The 26113-nt window shown below is 40.9% G+C and overlaps 1 protein-coding gene across 6 annotated transcripts in view; it reads right to left on the bottom strand.

Moving 5' to 3' along the window:
* Nucleotides 1–1544: 1544 nt before the first annotated feature.
* Nucleotides 1545–26113, bottom strand: part of TNFAIP8L3 (TNF alpha induced protein 8 like 3) — a 60969-nt gene continuing 36400 nt past the window's right edge. For 5 of the 6 annotated variants that reach the window (XM_030578804.1, XM_030578806.1, XM_030578808.1 and 2 more), the window contains one exon: nucleotides 1545–5948. In XM_030578804.1, the coding sequence (XP_030434664.1) occupies nucleotides 5386–5948 (563 nt within the window). In that variant the 3' untranslated portion in view covers nucleotides 1545–5385. Of the gene's footprint in view, nucleotides 5949–7452; nucleotides 7548–26113 lie in introns of those variants that run through there. The other variant, XM_030578809.1, reaches the window with a different exon arrangement.

Genomic DNA, 26113 nt, shown 5'->3' with positions numbered 1-26113 from the left:
CAGAGTGCCACAGAAAACCCTGTGAGGAAACTTCCAATTCTGCCTGCAGAACAATGTTTGAATAGTGTATAGTAACTAAGGCTTGTGGCCATACTGAATAATGATGAAAACAAAATACCGAATAGCTGCTTGTTATGTGATCACTGTCCATCCTGTGCATTGAGTGAGGCAAGGGTCCTGTGGGGGAAAAAATAGTGTATGATCATATAATTAGAGTCTATCCTAATTCATATGCACAATGGGGCCAAAGTAAGGTTGTGCAGACAGCCTTAATTCTGGCATTTCCTCACTTTTGACCCCTAATGTTCTTTTAATGTAGTTTTGGAATATGTTTTACACTGGTATATACTGTGTGCTGAAATTCCTATGCATGGTGGTATTGGTTGCACTTGCATAGACACTTAAAGCTGATAGAATCATAGACTCTCAGGGTGGGAAGGGACCTCAGGAGGTCATCTAGTCCAACCCCCTACTCAAAGCAGGACCAATGCCCAACTAAATCCCCATGTCCCTAAATGGCCCCCTCAAGGATTGAGCTCACAACCCTCCATTTAGTGAGCCAATTCTCAAACCACTGAGCTATCCCCCTGCATGATTTGATAATCATTGTTTGATCTAAAGAGGCAACTGATACTAAAAGTTCTGAATTCGCCTATGAATTATACAGTCGATGGGCTTGTTCACACCACACTTGCCCTGAAATGGTTAATGAAGACTGAGAAGGAGGCTAATGAACCTGACTGACCACTGCTGAGTGGAATCAGGTGGCCAAGTAATCCCCTGACTGAGTGAGGGAGCCCAGCTGCAGAGGAAGGAGCTGGGCTGGGTTTGTAAGGACAGGAAACTGGAAGTAGAGGGAAAGTCTGTGGTGACTCCCTGGGAGAAGGTAGGAGTGTTTGGAAGCTGCATAGGCAGGTAGCTCTCAGTTACTTCCATAGGTATGGGAAGCAGGGGTGCTAGCTGCTGGCCTTGCACACCTGGGGTCTTGGCCTCAGCTCAGGGGGTAAGGGGACTGGTTTTCAGTACCCCCACTATTAAAAATGTTCCAGAACCACTGGTTATTTCCTGATGGGAGGAAGAGGTTGACAAATGCTGAGAGTGGGGACTGCTGGAAGGAAGGAAAGGGCTCACGGAAAGGCAGGAAAGTTCAGGAGGGAACAGGCTGCTGACTAGAAGTTCCCTAAGCTAGAATCTGGAGTAGAGGGTAGGCCTCCATTCCCCTGCCAGTGACTGTGGGAGTGGCACCAGGAGGAGTGAATGGGAAGGCTGCCTGAGACTTCTAGTGTGGAGAGAGACTTTGATACCCCAAAAGGAAAAATGTATTTAATGACCTGGCCAGTGGGCCGAGTCACACAGAGGCAGCTCCTAGATCGAGAGAGGGGTTATGGACTGAGAGAGAAGGATGGAGAGATGCTATGCCACTGCGGGAAGGAGCATTGACCCTGCAAGGCTAATTCCCAGAATGGTCAGGAGGCACCATCCTAATGGTGAGAAGAGCAACCCATCACAAGGTAGCAAAATGAAAACTGAAAGGAAACCAAAAATACAGTAATCACAAATCATTTAATCCACAAATATGATGATAATACATCATATACTTGATGGGTGACTTAAACATATTATTACATACCAAGCCACCAGTATAAAAGTAAACAATGAATATACAGGGTATACAAGTATCAGAAATACTTGAAAACATTTTTCCTCCACTTTAAGGCTACTAAAATTTATAAATAAAATGATACACATTTGGCTGTTTTCTAAACCAGAGTCTGAATACTGATATATGCAACACATAAAAAGAAACCACATACAGAGTATCATTTTTCTTTCAACTGTCCTCCTTTTCGAATGGTGGCTTTTTTCTGGCTTTATTTGTTTGTTTTAAATACACTTAAATACACTTAGCTTGCTCCAAAACAAAATAAAAACACTTTCCCCCTTGCCCCCTGAAATTTGATGTGTGAGTTGGATGTATTATATACTCAAACACACCCACAGCCCATCAGTTTGATAAGCAGTGCTCTGGGATAGATTTTGGCCAATATTGCATGTAAGTGTAGATTATTAAATATGGTTCTGGTGAATGCCTACATTTTTTACCATAAAGGCAAATCTTGCAAGTCCTTCTGCCCAGATTTTGTCTCTGTATTATGCCACAGAAGGGCAGTCCACGTTAGTTGCTATTGAACAGAAGTTTCATGGATTCAAGGGAAATGGGCAGAAAATCGCTCCAATACAAGCAGCCTATGGTGCTGCCATTTTAGATGGCTTGTTTTCCTGTGCATTTGAAATACACTCTTCAAAGATGAGAAATAAGAACACTTCTGATTGTTCATGTGAAACTGTACCCCAATAGTATATGAATAGGGTAGCTGGGCATCCAGCTATCTAAGGATAGTTGTACTATAAAGGAAACATGGGATTGTTATTGCAATGCATATGACACAATTGTTTTCTAGGGGAAAGAAGTATAAGAAAATGTTCTGAAGTCTGTTACACTATAGTGTTTTGAATAATGTTTATATGTGAAAACAACTCTCTAATACTGATGAGATCAGTGATCTGCTCTGTAAGCATTGCTTAGGTAAAGAAATAGCTTTCAAATACATAATTTTCATGAGTTTTAAAAATATGCATCTAATTATTGTAATACACCCTTTGGTACAGTATTTGGCATCTGTGTTGTCTACAAGGCTATCTGTGATTTGCATATCATCTAAAAGGAGGTACAGTCTCAAACCAAAGTATCTTTAGAGCTGTGGGAGTGGATGAACCCAATGGTGGGAGGAGAGTTTTAAATGTATTCTAAATCTGCTGTGTCTGCAAGCCAAGGGTGAGTCACTATAAAGTTAACAGAATTTCAGAACAGGGAAAGGTTAGTGCATCAAGACATAACATTTGATACCATTGTAGATTTTCTTTCTAGTGGATTCCCTCCCAAGTACCATGTTCTAAGGGCCAAATCTTGACCTGCAGCATGCACTTGTCCAGGGAAATACGGGAATATAAGATGCCCTCTTACTCTGCACAAATTATTCTTTTCCTAAGGCCATAGCATGGGTCAGAGAGCAGCCTCTGTGGCTCCACCCTGACCTCAGCATACTAGGCCATGCAATCAAGGCAGCCCAGATGGGGAAATGAACTCTGCCAGCTTTAGCTGGTAAGACTTGATGACTCCATGATCTAGCCCTGTATAACTTAATGGATATTTTGGCTAACTATATCCCTGCTGTTGGAGGATATGTTATTGCACACTTAGTGACAGATGTCTATGTCCACTAGTTATAAGGAGCTAAAATGCTTGAACTATAGAAAATGCTGATTTGCCAAAACAAAGTTTCACAAAACAGGGTCAAGTTCAATGCATTTCCCACCTTGAAAAAATGTTGAGAAAAATATTTGAAGTGAAAAATTCTGATTTAACTGGTTCAAAACGACTTTTTGTTTTGAAATTTAAGTTAATGAGCCTCAAAAAGGCTTTTTCTTTTAAGTGTCAAAATTATTGAAATGAAACATTTGGATTGACTCAAAACAAAAATGTATGCTCCTCCCCCCTCCCCACAGTTCCTAGATGTTTTTGAAATTCCACTTTTTGCCCTGGCATATTTCAGTGAATGTCTTGTTTCCAGGAGGCCTTGAGGTATGAAAATGTTTGACCATAGAGCCTTACGCTTTCTGTAATGCTCTGCTCGATCACACATAGTGCACAAAGATTAATGGGTGCAATGTAAAGGTTGAAATTAATTAACTTTAATTTGACTTTTGGAGGATTTTTTCCACAACAAAGTTAGCTTTCAGATGAACTGGTAACGCATTTCCCCTCTGCCTCTAAAAGAGAAAAGTCACCTCAGTTCAATAATGAGCAATATAATTCTCTGCCAGCATTTCGTTTGGTACCAGGATTTCCTCAGTCTTAGTTTCCTAATAGCAATGCTAAGCTCTTACCTATTTTTTTTTTTAAAATCCAATAATTTCAGAGCAATTTACAAAGGGGAAATTTTGCAGATCGGGACACACAGAAGCTAAGTGACTTGTCAAAGATTACAAAAGTCAATGGCAAGGCTTGAATTGGTTGTTTTAAGCACTATACCATGCTGCTTTCTTTTGTGATGCTCTGGACTGGGGATTATAAAATCCGGACTTTTGCCAGGACAGTTGTGCTGTTGCAACCACTGTAACTTTTCTGCAAGTTCTTTAGTTCATCCTTGTTCTGTAATAGGTGTTGGGGTGTGTGTTCGTTTTTTTTTAAATGTGTATAGAATAAGATGCAATAGGTCCTTGATGTTGCTCCTAAGTTTCCCATGTTAACAAGCCCTAGTTACAGAGGTGTGGATGTTCTATACATAGATGGCACTGTGAAAAAGCAGCTTGGCCCCTGTTCCCCACATTTCACTATTTGACTGTAAACACAGCTAATTACAATGGACATACACTAAGTCATGGCTGAAAAGTTGTTCCATACATTGAATATTGTCTTTTGAGAGCTTTTGCTATTTGCAGGTGGAAATGGTGTTTCAGTGGAGAAGGAAGGGACAGATGATGGCTTCATTGATCCAGTAATATCACACTTCCTCTCAGGTGTTCAGCATTTGTCTCATGGCGTTCTTCAGCAGGAAACTTTTATGCTCTGGCACTGAAAACAGTAATTGCAGAGAAAGTAGCATGGCCCTCTAATCTAAGCCTATTTGATGTCACGGTGTGCTTGAGCCTGTGGGAACCAGGTTATTATTGAAGCCAACATTGTACTTCATGATTTAGTTTCTTCATTATGTTTGACTTTAAAGTCTCTGAGCTGTTTTTCCAGAATCACAATCGCAAGTTTCTCACTTCTATTCTTAGACACAAAGCAAAAATCTCTAGTGGGAACATGCTTCTTAAAGAAGCTTCTCTACTCCTCTCACTTCTCCCCCTTTTATTAAGTTCTGCTCTCCAGTATGGTCTTAATCACCTGCAAAATTGGAGATGTGCTCTCCTATTGGTTCCTGACACTAAAGGAGAGAACTTGTGCCCATCAGAACCCCACTTTCCATCTAAGCCTCTGAGATCTTTTTTAGGAATAATAAAAAGATATACGAGTTTAGGTTCATTTTCACACAAGGTCATGATGTGCTGTGATCTTGTTCTGAATAATAAACATCAGCACCCCCCTTGGCTCCCTCCTTTGAAAAGGCTGAAATCCCTGTGAACTGAGAATTACAATTTGTAACTTTCTGGGGAGGTTTTCTTCATAATAAGCCAAGTGAGCACATGCTGGTTTCTGATGAAGTCCGTGTAGTAGGCGGATGGTAGGAAGGAAGCTCACAAGCTTTGCCACAACTCATCAAGTATGGCCAATTTGCTGCAGCTCTACGAATGAGTTTTTGTTTTGTAAAAGGCAAAGTTTCAAAGGACTTTCTCATCAAGTAGTTTGTTGATTCCATCACAGATCTTTTTGAGGTGTGGTCGGCAATCCCCATCAAGGCTATACAGGGCAGTGAGGAATTCCACATCTGCAAAGTGATTGAAGACATGGTTGATACGCCCATGGGACCTTGGCGTCAGGTGTCGCTCTACCAGTTCGTGCACCAGGTCTTTACATTCGTTCAGAAGTTCTGCGAGAACATTTCTATCAAAGGTGTATTCTACCTCGTAAAAACTGACAATTGTCATGGCTGTCTGATTCAGCTTCTTTCTGAATTTGTCTACGATTTCCAGCTCTTCTTGGTTGAACTGATTGTTTCGGTAGAGGATCCCAATTTTTATTGCCACTTTAATCAAGTCCTTCATAATTTTGTGAGCTTCCTTCTTGTTCCTTGTATGTTCTCTAGTTACTTTATATAACTCATCAAATATTTCGCTGCTTGTGTCGTCAATGAGCATGTTAGCCATAGTTTTGGTAGCCATTTTACTCAGGAGCTTTTTCTGTGCTTGCAGCGCAAGGTTCTTTGAACTGAAACAATCAGGTCCTATTGCAGAGGAGGGGAAAAAAAGAAAAAGTTAATTGCACTTTGGAAATCATTTGCATAGAGTGGCAAATTAGCAACATGTAATACAGGCTGTTAGTTGTTAGCCACACTTAAGGTGCCTATGGTTGACACGTTCAGTGGATACTCCCAGGGATAGGTCATGTCTTCAGTACTGTTTTTCCATCAGTCCTCAGAAGCTCAAGTGTCAATATCCCAGTTTTTGATTCCTAAAATCTGGGGGTGGTTGTAGATGGTAGAATTGAATATTCAAGGTATACATTTATTTTATTACTTTGTCCTTTGCAAACACTAAAATGCCATGCATATTCTTGGTTTGAAAATAGACAAAGGTTTAAAATGAAAGCTTCCTCAGCTGAAAGCTTTTGTTGAGTCAATGTGCACAGAAATGTAAATTACCTGTCAAAGACTCTATAAGATTTAATGTGGTTGAGAAATACAAGGTCCATGAAGAATTACAGGTCTGGTCACTGGGTGTCACTATTGCTCCATGCTTGAAATGATTAGGCAGCATTTTTTAGAAGAGCTGACTGCACAGATCCATAAACATAAATGTAAGTGTCTTTAATCTATAATAATAGTGCCTTTTTGGCTTTTGTTGCCAATGTGCCTAATTTGAGAAACTGACATCTACAGAGCAATTTGAATTTGAGCTTCTGTAGGAATTTCACCTGCAGAACAAAAATATCTGAGCAGTTTTTAACATAATCATCATCATAAACCTGGGTATCTTGGATTTTATATCCACATGGCTGTATTAATTTACACAAGCTAGGACTGTCACTCAGCAAGGTATTAAAGCATGTGCTTAACTTTAAGCATGTATAGTCCCAATGAAATACCTTGTTGAATGAGAGCTAATGGTTGCAATATTTGACATACTCCTGTTTGGCATAAATGGTAGTTGTGGTTTGGTTTTATTTGGGGTGGGGGGGAGGCAGCAAGGGGCCGCAGGAAGTTTACAGGGAAAACATAAAAGGCAATTAAGTAACTATATGAAATAACCAACTAGCTGAATGCTGCTTCTATAATACTATGCTTGGAGTGTTTGTAGGTGGAATGTAAGAAATTTGGTCTGTGTAGTAAAGCAATGATAAATGGGTGCAAGTCAGGGAGCAGGGAACCTAGAGGTAGCCAGCAGAATGGTCACTTTTAGTAAGAGAATCCCACCTCCACACCCTGCCCCCAACCCACTCAGTCTCTCTTTACCGAGTTGTTTGTTTGAATGACAGTAGCGTGTAGAGGCCTCAATAGAGATTGCGGCCCCATTCTGCCAGGCACTGCACCAACACACAGAAACTGTCCCCATCCCCAAGAGTGTAAACTATAAATCAGATAGACCGAAAGTGAGGGGAGTGAAGACACAGTGAACTGTTAGCCTGAAGCGGAATAGGGGAGATAGCACAAAGAACTGGACAGCTAGTGCTTCGCTCTGCAGCAGCACCCATGGAGTCCATGAGATCCTGAGACGCCAGTAGAACAGTACCTGTGGAACAGCTCCATGGCCAAGGAAGAGGGATTCCTTCCACACCAGCTAGACCTTCACTTATCTGAATGTTGGATGTGCCCAAGGACAGGATTTGGCTCTAAATTAACAGACAAACTTTTCATAAGTGAAGTGCTACTGTCACTGATGCAAAAACAAAGCTCTACTGTGACTCCTGGTCATTTGGTGGAGTGGAAAGGATAAAATAGCAACCCCTAACAAAGATGAGATATCAAATACCGTGATTTAAAAAAAAAAAAAAAGAATTAAAAGGGAAACAATGCTGAAATGAGGCTTCTTTTTCATCTCTCTCACAAGTCGGTAGCTCAGCAGTCAAGGTATTATTGCAACATTCACCATGGTGTGCAGTACACTGGAAAGTGCTGCTTTGAGAGGTTGGGACTAAGTACTATATTTCTGGTAGGACCTCCCATGTGCTAAAGGCTGAATAAACTCGAGAAGGCCTAGTCCTTGCCCTGTAGAATCTACAGAGAAACAACTCTCATTTGCTGAGACTAATCTTGAATCTATGTAAACTTGCAGCAATTCCTACAAACTGAATACCCACACCTCTTCCCCTTCTGCCCTACCTTGGGGCCATTCACTTTCCTGCTCCAGCAAATGTAAGGGCAGGTAGTGCCCTATAAACTCCAATGCATGAGCTGTGGTGTTGCCAACATATGGTTGGTAGGGAACTTTATTGTCGTGAGTCAATAATGGTATCTAGCAGATGTACCTGGATAGATTCTCAGAGGCTGCTGCCCTCTAGGAGACTAGGCTGGCCCTTGAAGACCTATTCCAGTACTGGAGAAAGGCCCAAAGGAGAGGAATAGCCATAGAATTTCTGCAGTAATGGGGCTGAAGGCAGCTCTAAATGACATTATCTGTCAATAGTTCCCAGGATAACCCCAGCCATAGAAGTTGGTAAAGGAGCTGCTAGGAGTGCTGCCAATAAAGAAGGGCTAGCTGACAGGGGCTGCACTTGCTCAAAGTCCCATCGTTCTGTGGAGCTGGGGGACAACGGCCTGACTGCCTTTGAGCAGCGGCCCCAGACTAAATCAGTCTGATGGCTGCTGCTGGAGTGGTCTGGAGCATTGCTCTGGTTGTCTGGTCACAATGTGACTGACATGTGAGCTGGCCACCATCTCAGATATTTTGGATTCTTACTAAAATAGAGTGAGAACATGCTTCTGAGATGACAGTGAATTAGAACAAGTTGTTTTCCAGAAGAACTGTTTCACTACCTCTCATCTGATACTAAAACATATGAAATATTTTTCTGACTATTCCAAAATTGACTGTTCAGTGACTTTTGCTCTTTTTTGCTAGTTTAAAAAATAGATGATGTTGAAGCTTTGAATGTTCAAGCATTATATTTCTTTGCTGGCTGCCTAATACAGCAGTGTAATTAACCAGGGCTTGGTGTGTGTGCATGGTGGGGGTATACGTATGTGTTTCAAAATGCAAATTGAGTAATTCTTAATCAAATATGACATGAATTAGTGCAAACAGCTCTTAATCTGATAACTACTGAATTAAGGGTGGTATTTTAAAAATGATTATTCCACACAGCTATTGCTAAAATTCCTAGTCTTAAACAGCCTCTTTTTACCAATCAGGGAAACATTTTAGAAAGGAATAACAGGAAACCAGGGTTAGCACTGGTAAAATGTGCATTTCGGTTATTCAGATTACTTCACCATGGGTACCTTCTGATACCCTTTCTCCACAGTATCTGAACTCACAAGCCCATCATTTTAGATCTGGCCCTCACTGGGATTCAATGCAGCTCCTCTTAAAAGTAATCAGAGTTGGATTGGGTGGGCCCTTGTTAGCAAAGAATCCATTTTGCGATGTGGGTACACCCTGGTTTGTGTGCACAAGCCTGTGTGTAAGTGTAAATTAGGGTTTTAGGGAGCAAGCTTCATGATGGGTCCGTATATACACAAGCTGCACATTACCTCTGTAGCTGCAGTCAATTGCACACATTAAAACAAGCATGCAATATTAGAGGCTAGATGAAGGCGAGCTGAAAAATTTAGTTGATGTATATTAATGACAACTGAAGTAATAAAATTCAGATTTATTATACTTCAGTGTAATTATTGTATTCTAATTCAACATTTTTCTTAAAAGTAAATATTTTTCTTTGATGTCTCTCTCTTACCAGGGCAGTTTTTTCTTATGCTGGTGTGATAAATTCAGGAATTTATAAAATAAGAAACGCGCCAGTAGGCTTTGAACATAACATTTTATGTCACCACTATGGCAATTTGACATGATTTACATCTGGGAGTACAGTATTGGGTCATGAAAGTACAGTACCAGCTTGCGATTCCAGGGAGATTCTGTTTTGTCTGAACAATGTACATTTTATTGAATGTGAGCCCTTTTCACAGGGGATCACAGTTTCCTCTCAGATGGGCCTCTGCTACTTTGATCCTTGCTTTTGTCTTTTGGGCAAGAGCCAATTGTAACACATTCTGCCTAGAGCTATCCACAGCTATCACAGGCTGTGACATTTCCTGCAGACTCGCCAATGCTGGCTAAGAAGGACACAGCACCTCTTTGCTCTGTGAACTCCATTGGCTCTGTGTTTACCTCCCAACAACTTTCAAAGGCCTGCTCCTAGTCTATGAAGCTGTGAACAGAATGAGACTTGGTTACTTCAGAAATGGCCTTGTCCTCCATGACATTGCAAAGCCATGTGCCTGGATGCTAGGGGCCATAATTGCTATATTAAAAATTAGGGCTGTCAAGCGATTAAAAAAATTAATCGCACTGTTTTAAACAATAATAGAATACAATTTATTTAAATATTTGTGGATGTTTTCTACATTTTCAAATATATTAATTTCAATTACAACACAAAGTGTACAGTGCTCACTTTACATTTATTTTTGATTACAAGTATTTGCCCTTTAAAAAAACAAAAGAAAGTATTTTTCAGTTCACCCAATACACGAACTGTAGTGCAATCTCTTATCATTAAAGTTGAACTTACAAATGTAGAATTAAGCACAAAAAAACTGCATTAAAAATAAGTGCAAAATTTTAGCGCCTGCAAGTCCACTCAGTCCTACTTCTTATTCAGCCAATTGCTAAGAGAAACAAGTTTGTTTACATTAGCAGGAGATAATGCTGCCTGCTTCTTGTTTACAATGTCACCTGAAAGTGAGAACATGTGTTCACTGTTGTAGCTGGCGTCACAAGATACTTACGTGCTAGCTGCGCTAAAGATCCATACGTCTCTTCGTGTTACAACCACCATTCCAGTGGGACATGCATCCATGCTGATGGGTTCTACTCAATAACAATCCAGAGCAGTGCAGACCAATGCATGTTCGTTTTCATCACCTGAGTCAGATCCCACCAGCAGAAGGTTAATTTTCTTTTTTGGTGGTTTGAGTTCTGCAGTTTCTGTATCAGGGTGTTGCTCTTTTAAGACTTCTGAAAGCATGCTCCACATCTCATCCCTCTCAGATTTTGGAAGGCACTTCAGATTCTTAAACCTTGGGTCAGTTAGAAATCTCACACTGGTTCCTTCTTTGCGTTTTGTGAAATCTACAGTGAAAGTGTTCTTAAAATGAATGTGTTGGGTCACCATCCAACATGAAATATATGGCAGATTGCAGGTAAAACAGAGCAGGGGACATACAACTCTTCCCCCAAGGAGCTCAGTCACAAATTTAACACTATTTTTTTAACGAGCATCATCAGCATGGAAGCATGTCCTCTGGAATGATGGCTGAAGCATGAAGGGGCATATGAATGTTTAGCATATCTGGCACGTAACTATCTTGCAATGCCAGCTACAAAAGTGCCATACAAATGCCTGTTCTCACTTTCTGGTGACGTTATAAATAAGAAGAGGGCAGCATTATCTCCTGTAAATGTCAACAAACTTGTTTGTCTTAGCAATTGGCTGAACAAGAAGTAGGACTGAGTGGACTTGTAGGCGCTGAAGTTTTACATTGTTTTGTTTTTGAGTGCAGTTCTGTAACACAATCTACATTTGTAAGTTGCACTTTCGCAACAGATTCACACAAGTACTGTAGTGCAGGTGAATCAAAAAATACAATTTCTTTTATCATATTTACAGTGCAAATATTTGTAGTCAAAATAATATACACTTTGATTTCAATTACAACACAGAATACAATGTATGAAAATGTAGAAAACCATCCAAAATATTTAATAAATTTCAATTGTATTCTATTGTTTAACAGTGTAATTAAAACTGCGATTAAGTTTTTGTTAATCACACTCATGCGATTAACATCGACAGCCCTAATACAAATAAAATATAGATAAGATACGTTCCATAGGACCAGTGCTACTGGAGTGAACCAGATTTAGTCTGAGTGCTAGGGCCACCTGTAGAACTCTTGGTCTGAAACAATCAGACTGAGCCTTTTTGTTCAGATCAATGTGTAAAGTCTATGGATTCTGGGTGTTAACATCAGGAATGATGCTATAAGTAATATCACTCCTGAACCAGTCATAGGCAGGGAACGAACCCCAGACCACTAGATGTAAAAGCCTGAGCTGCTACAGGTAGAACTAAAGGACCAAGTAGGAGGCAGTAGCAGACTCATAAACCCTGCTGTCTAGCCACTAAAGGGGGACACAGAGCCAAGTTCAGATTTTTAAAAATCTTTGAACATATAAACTTTCAAGAGAGAGAGGGCTTTTTTGGGTTTCTGCTTCCAAGTATTAATCTGTGCTCAGATACCAAGCCAATAATTGCCTTTCAAAGATCATAGCTAGCCACACGGATTAGATTTCAGACATTAATGAGGTCTGGGGGACAAAGTTTTACTCTAGAAGTCGTATCTTTCTGCCTTACGCTGTGCTTTCTTCAAAAATATAGCTCCTTTGCTTGCCACGTAGAAACAGTCTATCTCCTACTCTCCCTTGAGTAACAGAACAGAGTACAAACAATTCTATAAATGCTGTTAACCTTTTAGGACCATCAATAACTGAACCTACAGAAAACTGCTTGTATCTGGGTAATGATTAGACTGCGTTAGGAATTTTGACATTTCAACATCTATTGAAATGCTACTACTTCTGACTTCAGCTCTGTACTGCAGATCCCTAAAACTTCAAATGACTTGTATATCGGAAATATGTTGTCAGCAACCTCCATACTAAGATGTTGGTCTCTAATCTGCCATCCTCCAGAAAGTGTGGCTTTCCAGATTTGCATTTCTGCAGTTGTGATAAATGAATAAAAAATACCAAGACCTGATTTAAGCAAAGAGGGCAGAATTTAAGGCAGAACTTGTGTTTTACACTGATAGCAGAAGCCAGCTCAAGTATAAATAATAGCGGACTTTCACCAGAACAGCAAATGTTCTTTGGCATCCTCATAGGAGCAGCCAATAGAAAGCTGTCTAGATTATATTTCTTATAGAAATCAGTTTTCCAAAGGTAAAATGTGGCTCTCTGGGACATAGAGTGGAACTGGCCCTGAAAGATTTTTGATCTACCAACCAACTAGCAAATTGCATTTATCTATCTATGCATTTTTCCATCTGTGACAGATACAGCCAGCTAAATTTTCTGCTGGTGTAAATGGGCAAAACTGAAATCAGTAGATAAATGAGGGCAGGGGGCAGTGTGTTTGCTCCCTCTTATGCATAGCCAGCCAGCCAGTAGCTATAAACTCCCTTAGTAGTTGTTCTCTAATTGCCCTATCTGTAAAGGGTTAAAAAGTCTCACAGCTATGCATAGGTAAAAAGAAGTGAATGGGCACCTGGCCAGAAGAGCCAATGGGAAGGCCAGAACTTTTTAAAATTGAAACAAGACTCCCCTTTTGTCTATCTGTCTGTCTGGTTTTTCTCCTGGGGAGAAGCGAACAGGGTAACAACTATGCTGTAAGAAGCCTGGGGCCAGGTATGAAAAATCCCTGGTATCATACCTAGAAACTACCCACTTGAAATCCCAGATAGGTAAGTAGATCAGGAAATGTCTAGGAAGATGCGATTAGGTTTATCTCTTATTTGTTTACGGCTTGTGGACTCCTCTATGCTAACCTTGGGTGCTTTTGTTTTTTGCTTGTAACCTTAAGATGGACCTCAAGAAAGCTATTTCTGGTGCTTAATCCTTGTACTCTTTTAAAACCTAGCAAACACCTGAGTTTCCAAATGTATTTACTTTCTTTTCTTTTTTTCAAATTTACCTTTTTAAAGAACAGGATTGGATTTCTGTGTCCTATGAGGTTGTGCACATGTTTTTTAGTTAACTGGTGAAAACAGCTGGGGTTTCCCCCCACCTTTTCTTAGCTCTTAACTGGAGTGGGGGTGAAAGGGCTTGAGGGTATCCCACAGGAAGGAATTCCTGTGTGCCTTCTGGGCTCTCAAAGGGGTTCTGCACTTGGGTGCTGGCAGCACTGACCAATCCAAGGTCAGAGAAAAGCTGTAACTTTGGGAGTTTAATACAAGCCTGGAATGGTCAGTATTAATTTTTAGAACCCTTGAGGGCCCCCACCTTCTGCACTCAAACTGCCAGAGTGAGGAATCAGCCTTGTGTGATTTTTACATGAGCATAGCAGCTTGCCCAGTGTATGGGTAACTTCCTTCTCTTCTTGTCTCAACACCTATTGATGAAGGCAAATAATGGCATATATAAAAATATAACAGTGAGACATTGAGTTGTTTGGCTATATGTATTTTGTGATCATAACAACTAGAAGAGGAAAACTAGTTGCCATTCATTGGCCAAACAGATGTTGGACAAGGCATTTACCAACATCCATTTTGGCCATTTATCATTCTCTGTAGAGACAAACAGCACTGTATGTTATATCTACAGAAGATATTGATAGGAAGTCTGCTCTGCATTAGTCCTCCAGAATGAGGTCCTTGATAGAATACAGATAATGATTAAAAAATTAGGCATGTTTAGAAGTTAGGAAATAGTGTGGAAAGGGAGGAGTGTGGCTACATCATCCAGGAGCTGAAGCTGAAGAGGCCTACTTAAGAGCTGCAAACAAAGTTTAGAGCTGAAAAATCCTCAGGCTAAGGTAGCACCAGTAAAGCTTTCTGCTCTTTCTAGGAGTGAGTGCCCATGTATTGGCATTTGGTGATGAAATGGTGATGGCATGTAAACACATGTATATCTACTATGGTGCATCAAACCAAAAAGATCCAAAAGCACATAATAGAAATGCTGAAAAAGTTTGGTAATTGTAGAGACAAGTCTGGCTATAAAGAGTCTTTATAGCTGTTTTAAGAGATTTTGAAACTAAAATAAAGACAATCTGCAATATTCTCAAAATATTTTGATTCCAGATGGCTGACTAGAGTACAAAGTGTTTAGGACTGGGTGCTCAGCTATATTATTTGCATGTAAATATGCATTTAGTCATTATGTACACATTGCATGGAATGCCAGAAACAATGCACACTCCCAGAAACACAATTCACAAAACAGATTCCGCATGACTATTAATGGAAACAGACTCAGACCCAGTCCACGTGAAATATAAAGCCAAGTTACTGACAATTGTGTTCAAGCATAGTTTGCTGCTGGTACAACAACTGACAGGTCTGGATGGGATTTTTTTTTTTCCTTCCCTGAGAAACCACTAAAGAATGTTAGCGAGGGGGTAGGGATAAGGCTAATATGATGCACAGACAAAAATGCTCGACAGGGAATCTGTGCTATCCATTCCCCAGTTTACTGTAGCATGGATCTGACCAGGAGTCACTCATGTTTGGGTTTGCTATAACTGAGATGGGATCCTCCTGTTATGTGACGATGGATCTACAAGAATTTTCTTGCTTTGTCTTACAATTGATCCAGTATGCCCGGGCTGAGCCTTTTTGCATGTCTGGCACTGAGAGCTGTGAAATATGCAATTTAGGTTACTTAATCAACAATCATAGGGCCTGTGTTGCTTTCTGCCCTCTAGCTCTGTGGTTCTCAACCTGGGGTCTGGGGCCACTAGGGGACCAGAGCAGGTTTCGGGGGGGCTACCAAGCAGGACCAGGGTTGGACTCACTGGGGCCCATGGTGGAAAGCTGAAGCCCAGGGTCTGAGTCCTACCACCTGCGCTGAAGCCTGAGCAACGTAGCTTTTGGGGGACCTCTGTGGTGTGGAGCCTCAGTTGCCCTGCTTGCTACCCCCTAATGCTGGCCCTGGCTTTTATATGCAGGAAAACAGTTGTGGAGCTTTCATAGCATGTTGGAGTGGGGCCTCTGAAAGAAAAAGATTGAGAAACCCTGAGCTAGCTGATCACAATGAGAGTTGTGACTGTTAGCTCCCATCTAGGCGGTCAATCTAACCACGCTAGGAGACCCTTTTACAACAAAGATGTCTAGACCTGTAAAAGCCCAAGGCTGAAGCAGGGGTTCCAACCTGGTTAAAATGTAGTTTGAGCTCATGCACACTGCAAGACCAATCCACATTTTAAATGTTCTGAGACTATCTGGTTGTACCCAGCTCCCCTAACCTGGTGCTAGTTACAAAGGGGAAACTTTCACTGCCATGGTTGGGTTTGTGCCTACAGTGTAAGAAACACTTCAGCTCTCAGTTGACCTCAAGCTAAAAGTAAAAAGGGCACATGGGAGTATAGTGGTAATTACCAAGGCTCAGATTTTTAAAGGTATTTTTGGTGCCTAACTCCCATTGATTTTAATTGGAGTTAGTTACAAATACCCTTGAGGAACTGGACCATAGTATGTCATTAAAACCATTTTGCTACCTACATTGTTTGTTTAAAAGATATTCCTGAACGTGTAAAGGCTTCAATTTAAAAGAAAATGTATTTTAATACGTAAGGAACAGAGTGGAGCTAACAATAGTGCAGCTAGTAGAAACGTGGCCATTCCATCAAATTTCCAGCAGTAACTTATGCCTGCTAGAATGCTAGGTACATTTGTTAATTGGAATGTAATGGAAAAGAAATAAGTCACACTTTATATTAAGGGCACATATTAAACCTTTAACTAAAATTATCAACATCACATGTCCAAATATACAAAGTAAATATCTTTAAATCAAACTCTAAAGCTCTCAAGCTTTCTTGCATTGCCTATCTGTAAATGTCTCTTCTTGGTGGAAATATTTTTATTGGTTTGTGTGAGTAAGAAGAACTTGACATTTGCTAGTTTTACTGACATTTACCAATAAAAATCTAATCCTTCCAAGCCTATTTATAACTATGGCTCATCCTTATCTGTAACATCTATTCATCATGTTTTAACCATTTGTAAACTATTGTACTAAATGTACTTAATATGAAGTGTGGGCAAGAAATTGTATTGAGCTGCTAGGTAGAATCATGACTGTACAATAAGAAATAGCTACCATGGTTTTAGAAAGGAGAGGCTGTGTAAATAACTTCCATGGCTTTATTTCTAGGAGTTCTAGACAAGGTAGTTAGTGGTAGTGCACTGCAAATTAATTTTATTTCCATTATTAGGCTCCAGTAAAATTGTGTGTGACCTTTTATCTTAGTTAAGATTAAGCTTGTAGAAATGAACAATAGGACACAGGATCTGGTAGAAAAAGGAGCAGTTAAAGCATTCAGAATGTGATTGAGGTACAATCCTACAACCAGCCTGTTTGCTGTTAGTGTGCATGTTACTGTGGAGTAACTGCAGGATCTGCACAGCAGAAATATTCCAAGTATCTGATAACTTCAAACCAACAAATCCTACAGACCAGATGGAATTTATCAGTAATTTTTAAAGAAGGCCAGTTAAACATGTGCACGTCTATAGGACCCCATGCTCAAACTTCTAAAGCTTTTAAATTGCTATTATGAATATGTGCCCATGTGTAAAAAGGCAGTTTGATTTCATAATGACATGGGAGAGAGGATTGACAAGACACAACTATGGTACATAACTGACCAGAAGAGATCTTAGCAGTGTCCAAATACAGGGACTCTAACACCATTAATCTTATGTATGCACTGATTTAGGCATTTGGAAAATAACAGCACTACCATAAGCAGGGAAATGGCAAAATTAAAAATTGTCTGTTTTCCCTTCTAACACCAACAATCACTATAAAAAAGCACTTCCCGGCAAACTAGTGAATGGGGTTAGCTAGCAACATGGATTAGTGGAATAATTTATGTCTCAAGATAGGAACTGAAATTCAGACTTGACCAGCAAGTGGAAATTAACTAGGTTGTGTCTTCCTATACTTTGTGTATGTTACAAAACCAGCTCACCATCTGGCATCATCTCTTCAAGAGAGGCCCAGGCATGGACTGACTAAGGGTGATGGGAGAAGAGGGTCAGGAGTGATGTCGTCTGATAAAGCCATGCAAGAGAATTTGCACAGCATCTTGCTCTAGACAGCTCTTCTTCGTGAGCCCATAATCAATACTTGAATAGATACAGGGAACAGAGAGCAGGAGAATAGATCTGTCCATTCTGAGTATGTACGCAGCGTAGCTGTGTGGGTCCAAGGATATTAAATAGACTAGGTGGGGGAGGTAATATCTTTTATGGGTCCAACTTCTGTTGGTGAGGGAGACAAATTTTCAGGTTGACAGACCCTAGGAAGAACTCTGTTGGTTGGAAAGCTTGGCTCTTTCACCAACAGAAGTTGGTCCAATAAAAGATATCTCACCTCACCCTGTCACGTGGTGTGTGTACATTTCAGCTGTTTAAGTATTCAAGGGATCTAGATTCTATTTAATTTGAATGGGAATTGGATGTCCAAAACCTTTAGATGGCTTTGAAAATGTCAGCCCTATGGTTAACTTTAAAATGATTGGGCCAAATTCATCTCTAGTAGAGCTCCATCGGTGTGAATGGAGTTCTACCAAAGATGAAATTGCCCCCCAGTGTGAGAGCTTCATAAGAATCCATTTAATTGTATCTATTTAAAAACTGACTCAATTTGGCAGTTATGTACCACTGTTGTTTGACATTGCCGGCAAGAATCTTATGTGCAGGACTTGAGTTAGGAAATAACTCTAACAAAGGAAGGTTTAACTGAGAGGTTTGTCATCCTACACTATTAGCCCAACTCCACTATACCAGAAACAGAAGTATTAAACATCAAATGCTTCATAGTTGATGCAGCTGTGGTGTTTGGACATAAAGTGAATGTGGCCAGCACAAGCAAAAGCAATGAAGTTATTTGTGAAAGTTGCAAAACCTTGTAAGGTAAGAACCTCCACGGATTTAAAAACTAAAACGGGTGTTACAATTTAATCACAAAGTAGGAAGTAGCCTCTGTGAAACCTGACTTTCAAGTGATCCCTATTTTGACTCTGTATCCTTTTGTGTTATGACATAAGAAATGCTGTAGTGTTCCCTATATCAGCCAAAGAAGCAAAAACCTATTGGTTAATGTTCGGTGATTGATAACTGAAAACATGGAAAAGTTTGTTTATACGCCAAGATACACACACACAAAAAACAAGCCATGCTTGTTTCCTTAATTGGAAAAGTCCAGTAGTTGTAGGGAGAAGCGAGTACGGCTGGCTAGTGAGGCAATAAATTCCAATCTACTGTTTACTGTAGGTTTAAAAAATGCTGCTTTATATACTGAACCCTGCATTTTATAAAAATATTTAAATACTTTCAGTGTTACGGGAAGATTATTTTGATACCAAGTGCAAACAAATGTCAAAAAGAAAAAGGCCCCTAATGAGCAGAGAACACTCCTTTTAACAAGAGTAAATACACAAAGAACACGAACTGGCACATCAAAGGCGAGAATTAGAACAGGGAGGAGTTTGCAGAAAGTCAAGCAGTAATAGACTAAACAACACGTGCCTGCCAAAGCCTAGTTTCCCAGAGCTCTCCAGCTTAGTTTCCCCCAATATGCCACAACAGCAAGCAAGAAAGGGGTCACTTCATGGTATATTGTGGTTATGCTGTAGCTATAGCCAAAAAAAACCACAGATTGAAACAATACTCTACCTCCCTGGAGTAGTCGGGACAGATTATGGATGCTCCAGTAGAGGTTCATTGCAGGGAGCAGGAGATGTGAAAGGAAGCCACAATTCATGCGCTTTGCATTATCTAAACAGGGAAGGAAGCCAGTAGCATAGCAATGGCCAGGTTTGGCCCCCTGTGATGGGGTGTGCACCCCACACAAGACTTGAAGGCGTTAAGGTGGCCAGGTAGGCCAACTAACTCCCCAGGTTCCACCTAAGGAAGGAGCCAGGAAGCAGGGATTGATTAAATGAGACAGGACAGGAACACCCAGAAGCTGACATCAGAAAGGAGCTTTAGGCTAGCAAACCCAGGGAAGGGAGAGAGCTGGAAAGGTAGGAAAGGCTCAGGAGAAAAGCAGTAAGGGATAAAAATAGGGCAGACCATGGCTGCTGCTGAGGGCCTTGAGCTGGAATCCTGAGTAGAGGGCAGGCCTGGGTTCCCCTACCAGCCACTGGGGAAGTGGTGAAGAGCAGAGAGTAGACTGTCTGGGGCAGCTTGCCTTGGAAAAGTTTGATATTCTGGAAGGTGAGGACCACAGTGACCTGGCTGATGGGCCAACTCACGAAGAGGCAGCTGCAGCTCCTGGAGGGAGAGGCTGCAGAGTGAGACAGGCTGGGCAAAGAAACCAATACAGCTACAACACTGCACAGAGCTTTTAAAACATTAGTAGACATCCTGAATTGGGTAGGCCTCTGAATAACTGACTGATTTTTCAGGCTATGCTCTACTATATTACTAATACTATTTACCATAGTAAATTCTGGGCATTAAGCCGTGAATACTTCAATTGAATCTTTTGAAAATATTTTTTTCTCCTCCCACCATGACATTTTTTAGACACCTGCTTTCTTTCAAGAAATACATTTGTCTTCTGATATAATGTGCACTTAGAAATTATTCTGCTGTGTAAGAGACACCTAATTATAAGGATAATTATCCTCCTTAAAGAAAAATTATACTTGTTGCTGTAATGTCCTGTTGTGAAAATTATGACTAGACAATAACAAACTTGTGATAGTCATGACAGAAGTATATATTCCTCAATAAAGACGTGTCCTGAGTTCTGTGGAAATCTCAGGGATGTAATGAACACCAGGCCAACTGTCATGATAAAGGAAACCTCTCATGGATCTTTCTAAAAGAAGAGTAGTTAATGATAATTATTACCTTTTGGGGGAAGATGGTAGGGGATATCAAGAATAGAAATGATCTTCCTGCCAAAGTGTAATTTGCCACTGAGAATGTTAAGCAATGATAAGTCTTTTAAAATCTTGTGACTAATACTGTTTTTCAGATGAAACACATTATTCATTGTAGCACCTCTTCTTTCTAAATGATGATTTGCATAAACATTAAATAAGTTACCTTGCTATTTAGTGCTAATCCTGATGGACATTTATGACCAGACTTTCCGAAGAGCTAGACAGGCTGAGTGCTGAGCTCTCTAGAAAATCTGGCCCTTATAGTTTAGGCAGTGACCACATAGCTAACCTTCTTGGAATCAACAAACTGGAGTAACATGCGTGAAAGCTGCTTTGACTTATGGTACCAAACTTTTTTCTCCTAGCTTCCATTAATGGAGATTGTTGTTCCTTGCTCAAGGAACGTAAGAGAAGATGTTTGTCTTTTAACGAATCACATGTTAAAAAGCACACTCCCAAGGTTTATAAGTGTAAAACCCATCCCCTAAGAAGAATAATCTGTATTTCACACTGTACTTTACAATGTCCCATGATGATGGATTTTTAAATTCTCCCAATGTAAGAGCTAAGTGTAGGAAAATCTTTGCTCTGAAAGCAGGCTAAACCCAATATAGGCATTGTGTGGACCTGTACATGTTGCACTGTCACTCTGTTGCCCCTGCTGGTTTTGTTGGAATGAGCTGACAGGGGACTGAAGTTTGTAAGAGTCTCCTGCCCTGAGACATTCACAGGGCATGAACTTGTCTTGCTCTCTGTTTTGTTCTATCATAATTGTAGATCTGGGAGAGGACTGGAGACAACAGCAAGACTTTAGGTTATTTTATCTGAGGCAAACTGTTGTAATTCACAGTGACAGAATTTCTAGTCCAAATGTAAATTGAGCAGCATAAAGTAAGTGTGTGTGTGTGTGTGTGTGGTGTCACAGCTCTATGGGCGTAGATAGCAAGGAGTTCACCAAGCACCATGCCTCACGGAGTAGCTAAGGGCAGGGGTGAAAGTAACTTAAAGGACTTACCGGTATGCTGGAGTCCTGAGCAGGCAGGGCCTCAACTGGAAGAGATGGGGCCTTTCAAGATTTAAAGGCCCTGGGGCTCCAGCTATGGCTGAGAGCCCCAGGGCCTTTAAATCACCCCAGAGCTACCAGCTGCAGAAGTGGCTGTGAGCTCAGGGGCAAATTAAAGGGCTCAGGCTGCCACAGATCTCTAGGCCCTTTAAATCACTGCCGAGCCCTGCTGCCACTACTCCAGGGCGGCATGGCTCAGGCTAGGGTAGAGGCAGCAGGGCTCTGGCTGCTGCGGGGAGCCCATGGCCCTTTAAATCCCCTCTGGAGCCCAACTCCCAGGGCTCCAGCAGCTGGTCTTGGGAGGGGATTTAAAGGGCCCAGGGCTCCCTGTAGCAGCTGGAGCCCAGTGCCCTTTAAATCACTTATGGGGAAGCTGGTCCAGTCCAGCACGCCATACCGCCCCTTGCTGGTACACCGTACCGTACTGGCTTACTTTCACCTCTGGCTAAGGGAGCTCTAAAGCACTGGGAAAGTGTGCAGGAGTTACTGCAACTAGTGTAGCTTTCCAGGGGATGTCAGCTAAAGGTCTCGCCAAATGAGCAGCAGCTCTCCCCAGCAACAGAGTGTCCCCTGATTCCCTTATGACTGACTGCAGGACAGGAATTATATCAGGTTTTGTAATTTCACTTTAGTTAATCCAGATTAATTTTCCTGTATGTCTCTATGTAGACAAGCCCTTAAATTCTATACAAACTGTTCTTTTGTTTCACTTACAACATATGGTAAATGGACCTAACATGGTTCAGGGATATTGGTCCAGGCTCTAACCTTGGGACTGGACAAACATAGTGGTGAGATTTTCATTGTCATTTAAAGCAGATACTTGTATTTCTCTGGATTCTGATTAGCTGATGTTCCTCTAGATTATACCACAGATTGTAAATCACATCTGAAGATCCCTGTGTAAGAACCTAGCAGCCTTGAAGATCTCTTCCCTCTTTGATCCAATGAGACTATTTTGGTCCTGCTTTGAGTAGGGGGTTGGACTAAAAACAATTTTTTTTTTTATATTTTAGGGGTGAACTGCTGAACCCAGGGTTATGAGTTCAATCCTTGAGGGGGCCACTTAGGGATTTGGGGATTGGTCCTGCTTTGAGCAGGGAGTTGGACTAGATGATCTCTTGCGGTCCCTTCCAACCCATATAATCTATGATTCTGTTATCAGCATTGACCATTGCTCGCTTTGTGTGCTAGCTCATCACTCGCTTAAATGTAAAAATGTTTGTTCCTAACAGAAATTTTGAGATCCCTTTAGATGCTTACTGCAGACAGTTTCACTACAGCCTTGTCTAAACACAAGAATATATGGCTTTGACTGTGCTGGTATAGTGTGGCTGCAGTTATAAATGTACTTATGCAGTACGCTTTATTTCTCTGTGGGAAGGGAAACAAGCTGTACTCGTGTCAGCACACTCATATCAGTATAACTGTGTCCTTGTTAGAGGGCGTATTGGTTAAAATAAAATCACACTCCTAACTGAAATGGTCAGACCAGTACAAAATCTCTGTAGACTAGGTCTAAGTGTCTGCATGCCTCTGTTGTGTCCAACATGAAATCTAAACTCAATTTGTCAGCGCTGTTCAATGCAGTGGCAATTCAAACTTCAATCAATCCCTTGTTTTCAGACTAGGAGTACTAGAAACAGAAAAGGCAGCAGGCAAGAGTGTGCAAAGAGAAGTAGTAAACAAATGGATATTGCTTTAGGGCCTGCCCACAAGCCTTTTTCTAAGTATCAGCAAAGGCACAAAACACGCTACTTTACTTTAAAGGGTATTAAAATGGAGTACATACTGTTTAAAAAGATGCTCTACTGGCTTCCTGAATTTAAAAAAAAAAAAAAAAAAAAAAGAGTGCAGCTGTACATAAATCTTGTTCTGACAAAGATGAGTTACAAGGGAGTTAGCCCAGTCAATTCCAGTCTTTTATTCCCAAAAATGGAAAAGCTCCAACTTTGAATAATCATCTCTGATTCTGGATGATTGAATCCAGGCAACTTGGATTCATCATACTGTCCATACTCAGAACGTATGATTGGGAATGCATTAGTAGAAGGAGAACCTTCTTCACCCTAGCAGAATCGAGGCATACAATCCCAATTTTTCTCTAAGCCACCAGAGCCAACCAGATTTGGAGCCTAGTGACTGCTATAGATCTTGTAACCTCCACCTTGTACCATTCACCTGCTTCAGGCCGACTCTATACCAGGATGTCCTGTAAGGATGACTCAGAGTTAGGAATAGGATAACATGTCTATGGAAGAGAACAGTGGTATGTCTTTCAGGAACCATAATTCAATAGATTATTTTTCCAAGAAGATCTCTGGAATTTGTCCATAAAGTCTTAAAGATAACTATCTACAAATATTTTTAATAAAATGAACAAAATAATGCATACTAACAAAACTACAAGCTGAGTACTAAATTATAATAAATCTAGGAGGATTATTCCTACTGGAAAGGTACTAAGGCAGATTCTCATCCAGATTCTACTTCACCTTAGTTACCAGACCTGTGTGAATGTCTGCCTTAAAGTAACAGAGCATTTGCTATGTAAAATAAGCATCATTTGCTTAATAGTAACGAAAGAAAAATCCTTGGGCTGTGTTGGAAGAACAGGAGGAAAGTTGACTGCACGTGCGTTTTTGCTAGGGGTTTAGACAAAAGGTGTTGAGCATAATACAAATACATAGATAGCAATGCCTCTGACCCTAAGTAACATAAATAACATCATACAGTGAAAGCCTTTAGAGGATGAATGTTCCTGAGGTTAATCTGATTTTTACGCTTGCTCATTGGATATATTACAAAACATGTCATGACAAGAGGAACATCCTGATACTGGAGACAAATCTCGGTCATCAAAGAGTCCCTATTAACAGTTAGCACTAGGTGTAAATGCTGGTGGTATGGAAATTCACTCTCAGTGCAGCCTTTTACTGCAGGAAGATGACATGAAAATGATTCTGAAAAACCACTGAACCGCTATAATAATTTGTCTCCAATAGGCCATTCCATCACTGTGACAAGGCATGTGTATAGCAGAGGATATTCTCACTGGTCCTCGGTGTTCCACTTACACTGATGTACCTTTCAATACATCCCCATTATGTTGTCAAACAAGTACCTTGGCTCGGGATTGTTTTTTTTCACCAAATGGGAAAATCTACACATGGCTGGCTGTGTATTGGCAGGAAAAAATCCTCCTTTCTTAACTCTGTAACCGAATGGCACAAGTAACGGCAGCTGAGCAAGGCCCAAAGAAGCTGTCCCCATCAGGCCTTAATTCAGCCAAGCACTTTAGCGCACATGTACTATGACTACTCATGTGCTTAAAGTTATTGTACGTGCTTAAATACCTTGCTGGATTGGGGCCTTAGTGCATAGTGAAAAAACTATCAGCCAATATAAGACTCATTGAAGTCAGTGAGGAAAGGGGCTTTTCATTGACTTCAATGGGAGTTGAATCAGGCTCTAGGTTAGTATTCAAACTGAAAGGGAGAAGTGTAGCAGCACAGTCACCACACAATCACAATCCCACTGCTGCTTCAGATGTTACCAAAACTATTGTCCTGACACCTCATGGCACATAGGCAATAGGACAAAAAGAAATATGAATCCTCGCCTGCTAAAACAGTAATACTCCATCCTGTAGTGTAGATGGTCACTCAGCACTATCTGACTCTAGTTTGCTGTTTCCAAATCTCCAGCATGGATTTTGGAGAGTGTCTGCTGCACTCTGACCACATAGTATTTAGAGGCTGTTCTACTCTCCTTCCAGGGCAGTATAGGGGTGTGGAAGTCTCAAGGTGAAGCAGGAATGTTGCCAAAGGAGGCTGAGGCCCTCCAGACTTCTCCATGGTGCTTGGACTTTCATCCACTCTTATGGGAGCTTGTTCTGACATTCTTGTAACGACTTGTGCAAAGTTTACCCCTCTTATTGCATATAATGAATTGCAAACTTCTTCCTTCTTAGCAGCTTAGTTATCCCATCCTTGGACAAAGCTCCCACTGAGTTGTTTGGGAGTTCTACCTGACTGAGGGTGCTAGGATCTTCCTATGCAGCATTCTCTCTTCTAACAGGGCATGTGGAAATTGTCAGCTGAGTCCAGCCCTCTGTCTCCCTGTTTGGCACCCACCCTCCATAGGGGAAACCTATATTAATTCCCAGCTCAGAGATGGGACTTTAACCATTGCCTGGATAGACACCTCATGGGAGCTGTGCGCCCCTTCACAGACTGATCTGGTCCTTGATTTTCAAAAAACAATCTCAATTCTGGCAATCTGTTTGAGTCTCTCAACTTGCAGCTCCATCCATGTGAGATTTATCAATGGAAATAGAACTATTATCATCTCATGCATTTTGGGCAGTGGAAAGTGGACTGTTGTCCGAGAAGCTGAAATGAAATGTCTTTGTGGTATCGCAGCATCTAAGCCTCCATGCACAGACCAGGACACCACTCTGCCAGATGCTGTACAAA

This window comes from Gopherus evgoodei, chromosome 10 (genome assembly GCF_007399415.2).
Source record: "Gopherus evgoodei ecotype Sinaloan lineage chromosome 10, rGopEvg1_v1.p, whole genome shotgun sequence".
Lineage (NCBI taxonomy): Eukaryota > Metazoa > Chordata > Testudines > Testudinidae > Gopherus > Gopherus evgoodei.
Note: the sequence above shows the minus strand (reverse complement) of the source record. Positions and strands in the feature narration are given on the sequence as shown.